The sequence below is a fragment of the Mixophyes fleayi genome, chromosome 2 (assembly GCF_038048845.1).
Source record: "Mixophyes fleayi isolate aMixFle1 chromosome 2, aMixFle1.hap1, whole genome shotgun sequence".
Taxonomy (NCBI): Eukaryota; Metazoa; Chordata; class Amphibia; order Anura; family Limnodynastidae; genus Mixophyes; species Mixophyes fleayi.
Window position 1 is genome coordinate 77100011 of NC_134403.1, and position 12200 is coordinate 77112210.

At 38.7% G+C, this 12200-nt stretch overlaps 1 protein-coding gene across 1 annotated transcript; it reads right to left on the minus strand.

The window, feature by feature from the left end:
• Positions 1-616: 616 nt before the first annotated feature.
• Positions 617-10950, minus strand: EEF1AKMT3 (EEF1A lysine methyltransferase 3). Its single transcript, XM_075199330.1, has 3 exons — positions 10711-10950; positions 6833-6944; positions 617-3373 (listed from the first exon to the last, which is right to left on the minus strand). The coding sequence occupies exons 1-3, from the start codon at positions 10945-10947 to the stop codon at positions 2991-2993; spliced, it is 732 nt and encodes a 243-aa protein (XP_075055431.1). The 5' UTR covers positions 10948-10950; the 3' UTR covers positions 617-2990.
• Between the last annotated feature and the right edge of the window lie 1250 nt (positions 10951-12200).

The following is a 12200-nucleotide window of genomic DNA, read 5'->3' on the forward strand; positions in this document are numbered from 1 at the left end:
GTCTCTGTATATACTTGTAACACAAGCAAAAATGTATGCTTCTACTAATTTTACATCTCACTCTTTCCAGTTAAAATGATAAGAACTGTGTTTTGAGTGTACTCAACCACACAACTAACCTTCCATCAGAAAAATTACTGTGTGATGTCTGTGGCTTTATAGATATTCAGGGCTGTTTCTACATGTTGCACTTGAAAGCAGAATCAGTTTATGGTCTAATATTTATACAAATAGCACACCATACCACAAAGTTGAAATACAGCCAATAACTTTACAAATCAATATAATGTATTTCACTTCTTTTGTTGCTTTAGACATGGTGCACTAGGATATGCAGAGCTATTTTATGTGTTTGTGTAGCTGCTTTTGCAGTGTACATGCCCAGGATCAGCATGCAAAACACATTGGTATTTCTGTGGCAGTTAATATAACTATGAAAGTTCATGCATACAAGTTGTTTTCCGATTCTAGAGAAGACATTCACACACACTCACACAAGTCTTAATCCGGATATTGTAGCCCATGGTTTTTTTTTATTAAAGAGCGAAGAAAACACAAAACTGACCAAATATGTATTTAATTTCAATTAAAAAAATGTTAACATATGTACATTTCCAAATATCAGAAAAATACGTTGGTCTTGTTGCAAACAATTGCAAAGCTATTTATTGTGATAAAAAAAAAAAAAAAAAAAAATCACAATATTATTTGGTTGCAGTCTCTCACTACTTGAGTAGAAACAAATATAAATGCTTATTTTTCTTTAGAAATTTAGCTGTAGTAAAATTATTGAAGCCAAATCCATGTGGTGTTTTGCTCAAAATAACTGTTCTAGAATATTGTCACTCACTTATTACAAAAAACATACTCTTATAACAACAGATCGTCTTCTACATCTCATTAGCCTCATAGAACCACTTTCTTGCAGGCTGGGTTTTAAAAGGAAATACTACAGTATTTATGCTCAGATTTCTAGAGAAGTGGGAAGTCTACATCGGCATTGATTGCATTCATGCTCCGTGACTTCTAGTCATGATGCAACACACAACTTTTGTATTTTGCAACTTCTCGCATGTGAATAAGTCCGAAAGCAGTTTACACAACTTGCTCATAAGCAAAATACATATCAATGGTCTCAATATTAATGGGAGAAAAATAAATACTTGTTAATTACACAGGCACCATTTGACTCAGTGGATGAGCTTTCCCTAGTAGTTGTAGCTACTGCTGAGATCGCTCAGATTAACCACACAGAGAGTGGCTTGTACAGGTACAGAGATTGGCCTGTTTACTGCCCCAGAAGATGTACAGGGGACAGCTGTCTGCATGGAAGTGACACTGGTGCCTGTATAATTAACAAGTACCTTCAACTTCTTTGATTTATTTATTTTTTTTAGATTTTGGAGCGATTAATATTATTCAATGCAAGCTGGCAACTAAAAGTTTCTTTGGAAAAATGTGCTTCAGTAACTTTTTAGTGGATGGTTTCAACATGACTAGCATCAGTTGTAGTGAAAACATATGTACTAGTCAGCTCCATAAATCTCCACTACATAATCCGACAAAAAAGTGTACAGCGTTTGGTTCAAACTAGTTCTCCCCTGAACCAAATGACAGTTGTTTTCCAATAACAAAGTTGAACTTTTTTAAAAAAACATTTAAAAGTTTAAAAGGATGTTATTCATTCCCTATATTTATATATTTTTAAAAAGAAAAACTTTTTAAAATTGACTTCTACCTGCAAGCTTCAAATATTCGCTAACAACCCACATTCACTGCTCACAAAGTATAGTAACTGAGCTGCGTGCACTTAATAAGCAGGAATATGGCAATTTCAATCATTGCTAAACTGGTAAAGAAAGAATAGTAACATTAAAAAGTCACTAAAACAAAAACTCAAAATGTTTAAAAATATGTGAAATCCAGCTTTGGGTGAACAATCCCGTTAGTTCGTTCTTTGCTCAACATTCTAGTGGTAAAAAATACCATACAGCCAACAGCTAAATACCAATGTGAAACCTTCATCAAATTGTAGTAGTTAATGATCAATAAAAAGGCATCATATTTGCATTTTTAGTTACAAGGGAAGGGAAGAAAATTAAGGGCACATTAATTAACCACATTCATTAACAAAACATGATAACATATGAATATACAAGTAAGTACAAACAAGTATTTGCTAGAGCATTTATCTTGCTGTAATTATTTTCCTTGTAGAACAATCTTTGCTTTATTTCTTATCATCTGCGCTCGTTAACTGTCAAATAGAACTCTATGTGAACAGACGATGACTGTATATGACGCATCCCAAGCACATCTAAGTTGCTTGTAGCTTTATTATCATTATTAATAAAATTCTACCCATAATTCTGACTCAGAATGCTTGTGTGTAGTAATAAAATTTATATTCAGATTTGTTAAAAAATGCTTCTAAAACTATTAAAATATACAGCAAGTGTATATCGAGTTCCTTTAAAACAAACTCTTCCACGGAATGTTTGACAAGCTTTCATGCAAAGCTAAACACTAAAACAATTATTTATAACTTTAACAAGTTTTGGTGCTATATTAATAACAAGGGTTTGTTATAAAATAATTAAATTTAAAAAAAGAGAACTTTTTTTGAATACATTGTATAAAACAAACTTATTTCATGAGAACAATATCTACATATCTTCTTCAGTATATAGTGCAGTATGATTTTTTACTGGTAGGTGGCACTGTTGTCACTCCTTTCATTAGTTTTTAGCCTGTGACTTATGGTTTTCCATTAGACACAGACCTCTACACACAGTAGGAGCAGATATTTTCTTGGACTGAACCAATATCTTGAAAAAGATCTTAAGACAGCTTACAAAAAACTGCAGCATTAATGACTGCAAAAAGCTGAAACCAAGTATTAAAGCTGCAGAACAGTTCACATTGTTGGTCAGTTTATGGAATGTGATCGGAGATTCTGTAATTTAACAACCAAGATTGGTCCTTTCGTTTCAGTTTTGAAAGCAAGTAACTCTGTAGAGGTTTAGGTCTTTCTCCACATTTCTCTTAACAAGTTCCAGATTAAAATGTTGGGGGAGGATATCCTGGAAGAAGTCCAATGTGCCGTGCTCCTGCCTCATTTTAGAAGACAGGAATATGGTGGTGCGAGGGCCACAGAGGTGCTGCAATGTGTGGAGCAGAAGATCGTAGGTCTCCTTTAAATACACAATATCAGCTCCAACAACAAAGTCGTAGTCTTGAGGAAAGAGCTCTTGGTCCAGTCCCCAAGACAATGCAGAAACGTTAAGCAGATGATCAGACGGAACATTGGCAGACACATTTTTCTTAATCTGTGGAAGTATTTGTGGAAGATCTGTCAGAGTCACATGGCCACCTATAAGGGATACAAAAAAACTGGTTAATTACATCCAGGCACCATTCTTGTTGTTTTACTACTTCCACCCCATCTCCTCAACTGGAAGCCTGTATATTGTCCTGCTTAAAAATACACTTGTCACTATGCAATATATTAACGATTCAGTTTTACATATAAATTAAGCAGCTGTCTCTCTCGTCTATAAATGTACACTATCTTTATTTCTCCAGTTATTATTTAACCATGTAAAAAATAATGATGGTGAACCGATGGATTCAAATTGATCAAATGCAATTTGAAAAATTAACTTCTATGTACCAATATACTAATACATGCCCTGCCCAATGTTACACAGCGGTACCTAGATATGAAGATCACATCATAGACACTTTGTTTACGTATACACTAAGCAAAATCAGGTATCGCAAATAACAACATTTTACAACCTTTTAGTTTAGAAAATAACTCCTGACTGGGATGTGTCTATATGTAAAGTATAATAAATAATAATATATAATTTTATAAAAATAAAAACAATGTAACAGCTTCAGTTACCATATTGCAACAGACAGCTCTTCTTAAAGCACAAACATGACATTGGTGGAATTAGTTCTTGTCAAATGTGAGATATCGCCAATTGACTTCCTAGTAACACTTTCTCATATAAAAGTAACATTATGTAGGTGTAACGTGTATGTGTACATATGTAATGTCTTTATTTTACTTAAATTCTACTCTGTTTAGAGTGATAAACCAGACATTACTTGGGAGAATCTTCGTTAAAACAGACTGATAATACTAATGGTCCCATTATTAGTATCAAACAGAAACAGGTCTGCTCAAGCTTCAAGTGGAACTGAGGAAATGGAAATTGAAGACAGCTGTACCTTTAGCTAAGTGTCACTTAAAATTGTTATCCACCCACTGGCAGGTTCTAAAGCGAAAACACAGCACTCAGACTCATTATGTGTAAAATGGTTGTACCAGGCTGGTTTTATAATGCTGTAGAGCGTTAGATCAAGACGATAAGTGGTTCCAGTGCTCACTGAGAAACTTTTTCCATAAAATGTCTTTGCTTTGTAAAACAGACTCAGACTATGTAAAGATATGTGATGCAAGTGATTAGATACAAACATTTAGAGCAGTGTTTATGTTCCCTTTCATATGCAGGGGGCAGTGGGACAGGTATACACCAAGGACCCACCAATAACAGAACATAAGTGAGCTGGATTGCTTCTGGCTGACAGATCACCACACGCAGAGGGCTATTAGCACTCAACATATAATCACATTTACCAAACGGCTTACATCTAGGCCTACGCCTGCTTCCAGCAGCCCTGCAAGTGGCCTACTATTTGCTTTCCATGTCTCTCCACATCACCCCATCACCCAGTCCATACTCCAAACTAAACTGTCCCGCTTGATAATACTATCCTTCCCCCCATGGAGTGCACGCTCTCTCAGACAGGCTTCTCATGTCTGTCCATTATCCGTCTACCTTCTATGTCCCTTGTCATATCTGGCAAGTGCATCTATACATTTATTATTTTACTCAACTGTTCCCTGTATCTGTTATTATGCTTACTGTATGTCATGTATCAGGCACTACAGAACCTGTGGAACCATATTATAATCATATGTACTCATTTTGAGGCCACACATACAGCGTTATTGCGCCATCTTGTGTGGCCACCATTAGAGGTCATGTGACTATGTTTACACTCACTGTGTAGAAGGTTAATTGCCAAATCTGAGGGGACGACGACAAAAACCACATGTTTTTACTCATCAGACAGACAGGCTTGACTGTCTCGGGGTATTTGCCCAATACCATCAATCCCGAACAACATCCGTTTCAGGATCTATCAGAAGGAACAGGTGTCTGGCCAACGCAATTTAGAAGCTAAATGAAAGTCCAGCATTTTTAAACATGGCTCTGACTATGCTGGCATGTTATTTGCTTAATTTTATTGTGAGCCCCACCTCTGTGGAAGCCCTAGCTTTTCAACATGCTTGGCGTCACTCATATTTCTTTTTTGTCCAGTATCTGAAGGTCATGGTCGGTTTAATTCAAAAGGTGACTGCATCTAAAGTGAGACATGGTCAATATCAGAGATTAAGTTAAAATACAGGTTCTTAATTATGGGATGACATTATACAAGTGTCAACACTGATTGCCATTGTTTTGTGAAGGGAGAGCCACTGCCTACTACCTTAGGTTGGGTACACTATTGTGCTTTCAGATGATTATTGGGCCAATCAGACAATAAATGACTGGTTGGCCAGATATCACAGTAGTTTGTACCCTGCAACAATGAACGATTATCGTTCCAAAGCACATGAAATCATTGATCAAGATTTACAAACTGAACTGAAAATCTTGTTCAACGACTGAACAATGTCGTTCCATTTTTGCAGTGTTTATGCATTCTGCAGAATTGTAACGACTATTCAGCCGACGTCACCTGTCACAGGGTTCCTGCGGTGAAGATGAGGTGTCTGTGTCCCCCATGACTGCACTTGTAGTCAGTGTTCTCTGCAATAGGAAGCAGGTTGCAAAAAGTGCCATCCCCAGGACACTGCTAATGTCCCCCAGCACACGACTGCCATCCCCAGACATTTTCTGGGATTGTTACTTTTAGCGTCTCTACGTAAATCCCTAGCCAACACAAACAGCATGCTCTAACAGAGAGCAGTGAGTGAGATATATAATAAGCAATATGAATCTCCATTCAATGTATCATTACTGTGATTGCTCTTCTGACATTAATATTGGCTTGCTATGAACAACCTCGAGGTAATTAAAACATTATAGTAGATGATTAGCAAACACCTGTCATTTGTCTGACTACTTTAACTTCGTGGTCAAAGCCGCATTGTAGGGGTGCACCAACTTGTTCCTAATGTAACTACACTAACTGACTTCTGAATTAACGGTTAATAAACGACCCTATTGTGGGAACAGCTGGGAATATAGTATTATGAATTGAACGGGGATAGTAGCTCCTATACTACTGTGAGAGATAATTAGCTGTCAGTTTCGAATTAAATCTTCTTTGTTATATTACTGTGAGAGGATACCTACTGACAGCCTTGTATATAACCGTCTTCGTTAGGTTAACATTTATAAAATCTATCCTAACAGCTGCCCAAACTAATTAGTATCTAAATGGAGCTCTATTCGAAATAAAAACGTGTTCAACAGAAATGAAAACAAAGGGGATACACATGGAATAATAACAAGAATAAATAATATTCTCCATTTCATAAAGTCACAAGTTACTTGAACATGTTGCTTATTCTCTAAATGACTACACTGCTCTTGGACAAGATGAAGAGCAGAGATATTAAGGTAAATCATGTATAGTGTGTACAAATGAATAGACATGCTAATCTGGACTTTTTTTTCTCCCGTCATTGGTAAATCGCTAATCGTTAGAATCTTCCTGTAGTGTGTACCTAGGCTTTGGAACATACCCAGTAAAGATACCAGAATTCCTACTATGCCAGTTCCAGCTCCTAACTCGATAATTTTCTTTCCTTTGAAATTCAGCTTCTGTTCTTCAAAATATTCACACAAATGTAAAGCCTGGAACAGAAAAGTACACAGGTTGGTTGGTTACAAAAACTAATTGAAGCCCACAGTGAATTTGAGATTAAAGGATAGTTAGGATTAGGGAGGGTGTGAGTAATGTGGCCTGGACAGAAAGTGAAAATAGTGTTGAATGTATCTATAGGTATAGGTCCCTTGACAGACACAGGCTGGACTGATGGTATCCTTACAATAAAGAGAGAATGCTGGAATTTTACATTTTTTCATGGATTATTTTACCAGTGATTTGTTAACAGCCTCATTCAGAAGAGCACTTCCTGCTAATATGTAGCAAGTGTCAGTAGATTGTGCTTCCTCCTACCGGCCTAGTCTTTTTTTCACAGACAGACAGCAAATTGCCCACCAACAACAGGAGTGAGGAGAGCAGTACTGGGCTGGTGCAAGACTTTTGGGAAACCGCAAGAGCCTGAACACTGGACCCCAGGGGACTCGGTTTCACTTAAGATATTAAATTCAAAACTGAATGTACATTTTTGGGGTGAATTATACTTTAAACTCAAGATGACGCCATCACAATAATTTTCCCTGATAAATACTAAGTAACAAAGTGCAACACTGAATGGTTATGTTGTTGTTGAAGGTTTCATATAGTAAAGATCCCAGCTATGCTGAAAAGTTAGGGGGAAGGATGAACAATAGCATTGACATACTGCACAAAGTAACAATTATTTCATTAGTATAAAATAAAACTACATTTCATCTAATATATAGCCAAGCTTTGTAAATACATGTGCAGTAAGTACCCTTCCTCTAGGAGCAGGTTGGTAAAAAGAGTTGACATAGTACAGCAGACTTAAAAAGCCTACAAGCAATTATGAATTTTACTCAAAATTTAATTTGTAAACAATGTTTTAGTTGCATGATGCGCGCGCACACACACACACACACACACACACCCCCCCCCAATCTAAATAGGATATACTTGCGAGTTTGAAATGGATTGAATAGGAATGTTCAGTCTGCCCACACATACAGCATTAGAAATGTATTCAGGCTGTGGCTCTCTAGCTATTGTGCAAGTATAATTCCCAGTATGCAAATATAACAATCCTTGCCAAACTCAAAACTTTTAGTTTCACATCAGCAAAAGAGCCATAATAGATTGCCCCAGGTCACATAGGTGAAATCACAGCTAAAAACCGCTGCAAATATGTACCCAATTATATACATCATCATCATCATTTATTTATATAGCGCCAGCAAATTCCGTAGCGCTTTGCAATTGGGAACAAACATTGATAAGACAATACTGGCTAATACATACAGACAGAGAGGTAAGAGAACTCCGCTCGCAAGCTTACAATCTATAGGACAATGGGAGTTAGAAACACAAGGGCATGTGCTACATCATATTGCACAATGGACCAGCTAGAACGCAAAGGTAAATGTATTGAGTGGGCTGTGTGTGTGGCAATGTTGGTCAGAGGGTTGTTGTCTTGTGTTAGCAGTGTAGAGGATGGTAATAGGGTAACCTAGGAAGATTAAGATGGTGGTTGAGGAATATTATAACCTTGTCTGAAGAGGTGGGTTTTCAGTAAACGCTTGAAGGTTTGAAGACTAGAGGAAAGTCTTACTGTGCGAGGGAGGGAATTCCAAAGTGGGTGCAGCCCGAAAAAAGTCCTGTAACCAAGAGTGGGAGGATGTGATGAGAGTGGAAGAGAGACGTAGATCTTGTGCAGAACGGAGGTGTCGAGTTGGGAGATATTTCGAGACAAGTGAGGAAAGTATGTCGGTGCAATTTTGTTGATAGCCTTATATGTTAGTAGAAGAATTGTATATTGTTTTTCCTCTTAAAATACTGCTTGGTTTATACTAAATTTAGCGAAAATCGATTAAGCCTCATCAGCTTAACTGATAGCAACTAATATTGAACATTAAACATGCTAATGACCCTCCTTCTCCTCACATCCATGTGCCCCAATGACATTCCACACTCGCTTCTTAAAGTCAGCAATCTGTTCTGCCTACATTATTGTTTATGGTACGCATCATGTTTTACTAGGTCTTGACAACTGTGTCACGTCATATTTATATTAGGTCATGCTACATTTACAATGTGTCATTCCATATATTGCCATGTTACATTTATCATGTTATAGAATCGGTCTTGTTTTACACCCGCCGTATGGTGCTGCGGAAGCCTTGTGCCGCTATATAAACGATAATAATAACTTCTGACATTAACTGTATACACGACATATAAAATGTCACCCATTTCCCCTACCACACATCCCTCTAATTAATTTCTCTTTCACCAGCCTCCCTCTCTCCTTTGTTCATTTCCAACCACCCTCTTGACTTGTAATAAATGTTCTCCTCATTGGAGCGCTCACACAACCAATAAGTGACACCAGGCAGCTGCATTGTGATCCCAGCCTGGTATAGACCTGGCTCTTCTTGCTGCTTGTGTACAAGGTAATAAGCGATAGGAAAATGTGTTACAATGGTAGAGAAGAGCAGGCCGGCAGCCAAAAGGGTTTGACCTGCAAGTTAAAAAGTGATGGACAACTGGACATCAGAACTATTTTTATTTTGTGTGTGAAGCTTTTAATTGCATGTGTCTACAAAATCTACATTTTCAAAGTGCAACATGAAGGTACCAATGTCCCTTAAAGTCAGTTGGAGTACCGCAAGGCTCAGTGCTAGGTCCTCTGCTGTTCTCTATCTATACCGCTTCTCTTGGAAATCTAATAAGTTCCTTTGGATTTCAGTATCATCTTTATGCGGATGATACCCAAAACTACAAACTTTCAAGCATTCTTTGAAAACCTACCTCTTCAGACAAGCTTATAATATTCCTCAACCACCCTCTTAACCTCACAACCTTACCCTATTACCACCCGTTACACAATTTCACACAAGACAACTACCCCCTGACCAACATTGTTGCGTGACAGGATCATTTAGCCTATGAGTCACTTTTACCTTTGCAGCCTGGCTGGGCTGAAATGCAAAATGTAGACTTAGCCTTAGCCTCATGTGTCAAACTCCCATTGTCTCATAGACTGTAAGCGTGTGAGCAGGGCCTTCTCACCTCTTTGTCTGTTTTAAACCAGTTTGTTTATTAGTTTACTATGTTTGTCCCCAATTGTAAAGCACTACGGAATATGTTGGCACTATATAAATAAATGATGATGATGAAAGTAGAGGTCCAGCCAGTGCAAAACGCAGGCCCTTCGGTGGAGTGAAAATGGCCATGGGCCCTTCCATTCAGCAAGGATGTCCTTAACTACGCACCCTCTCCATCCATTTACCTAGTATCAATACTCTGTGAGAAATGCCAGCCATTTTGCACTTCCTATGTAACCTCAGTGTTTTCACTGCTTCGGCAGCAATTTGTAGCTGTTTGTATCTTCTTGTAGGTCAAGTCCCTAAAACTGTTACAGAGTGAGACGTTTCATGTTTACACAGCACAGTGACAATACCAGATGAGTGTAATCTGTTTTATAACACACTAGTGATTTGTGCTATGCACATTGCTGCACGATTAATCGATCTGTTATTGTTGCAGACCATAAGCACATGTTGGAGTAAAGCACAGCCCTGGAAGCAGATTGCCTGACGGGGAATGTGTACAGGATCACACAGTGCCACGTTGTTCTGCAGCTGGAGCACCGTATAATACCAGCTCCATCACTCTCGGCGCCAGCTGTGTGCAGCGAGACACCGGCCGTACAGAGCTCACATATGAGAGGACATATATATAAACCCTGCGCTGCACTAACCATGTCCCCGTACTTACAGCGTCCCACACCTGGGCTGCTACCCCGAGACTGGCGCCATAATGCTGAGTGATGCGCAGCTCCTGCCCGCAGAACTCGTAGCGGTTCTCCTCCGTGTATGTGTCCGAGAATAGAGAGCCCGAGTCCCGCGGCAGCACTTCCATCAGGGCGCTCGTTTCCTCGCAGTGCATTGTTGTGATCACAGCTTGTATGGCCGCTCTCCTTCCACCATGCAGCTTCCTGCTGGTACACGTCATCCCCCCGACTGCACAGTCATCACATTGTGTGAACACCTTTTGGTCAGTATTTATTTCACGTGTAACACCGACCTGTCTACACACTCTCATATAAGTATTGGCATTTTTAATTTATTAAAATTTTAGTGGTGCAAGATTATAGTAATAATACAGTGTTTGTGGAAGTAAGGGGCATATGAACAGGTAATAAGGTTTTTTTTTAATATGGCGCCACAAAAGGTCTGCAGAGCCATACAAGACATTTACAGTAGTATACAGAAAACAGAAGCGCTCAATAACAAATGACATAGTACCTGCAAAACAAAGAATACAAAGACCAGACATACTGAGTTAATAAGTTAAGATAACTTGGTAATGCAGCTCAAATTATTTACAAGACAGAGTGAGAGTGAAGGTAATGTCCAATGTGAAGTAGGCCTGGACTCAAGGAGAGAGGGCTAGGCAGGATCGGTGCAAAGATTCTCAGTGCTGTAGGCCTAAATTCAACCTAGCGCCGCTTCTACCCCATCAATTCCCTCTTCCCACCCCCTTACACACACAGCTTTTGAAAATAAATGAATACAAATTCTGAATTTATTAGGGACAATACCAAGAGGCATTTCTGGGCCATGTCGCCAGTGTGGGCATGACCATTATGCAAGGGGAGTGGCTATCATTTTAGACAGTGGTAGGCCGCTAGTTAACCCATTCCCTTCAAATACACGGGCAATGCTGTGTGCACTACTGTTAGGTGCTCGGCCTTTGCAAGCAAATCAGTGTGAAATGGGGCATAACTGACAACTGCCCCTGCAGTCAGGACAAGTCCTGATTGAGTAGGACAGTCACCCAAAATCTAGACTGGCCTACTGGAATCAGGACAGTTGGCAGATTGTCCTGCTCTCTCCTACCTGTTCCTGCAGTTTTCACTACCTGCAGCTGCTCATGTCTTAAGTGCAGTTGCGGCTTGTCTTGATCCTGGAATGCTGGGGCACTGTTTAGAAAATGGGATCGGTACTTGAGATATAGACATCATAGCAATGAGTGAACACTTTAAACCTCATGTCCGCCAACCAATCAAAATATTAATAGTGTCCACGTTTAATAAATGGGCCCCCCTACCTGCAACCAGCCCTAACCTTAAATTAATATCATTCACATTTAACATATAGACTTATTTCTCTCCTGCCTGCACCGATATTACATTTGTAGCATCCACATTTAATAAACAAACCTATTTCCTCCCAAACAGAAATTAAATAATTAGTATTCATATT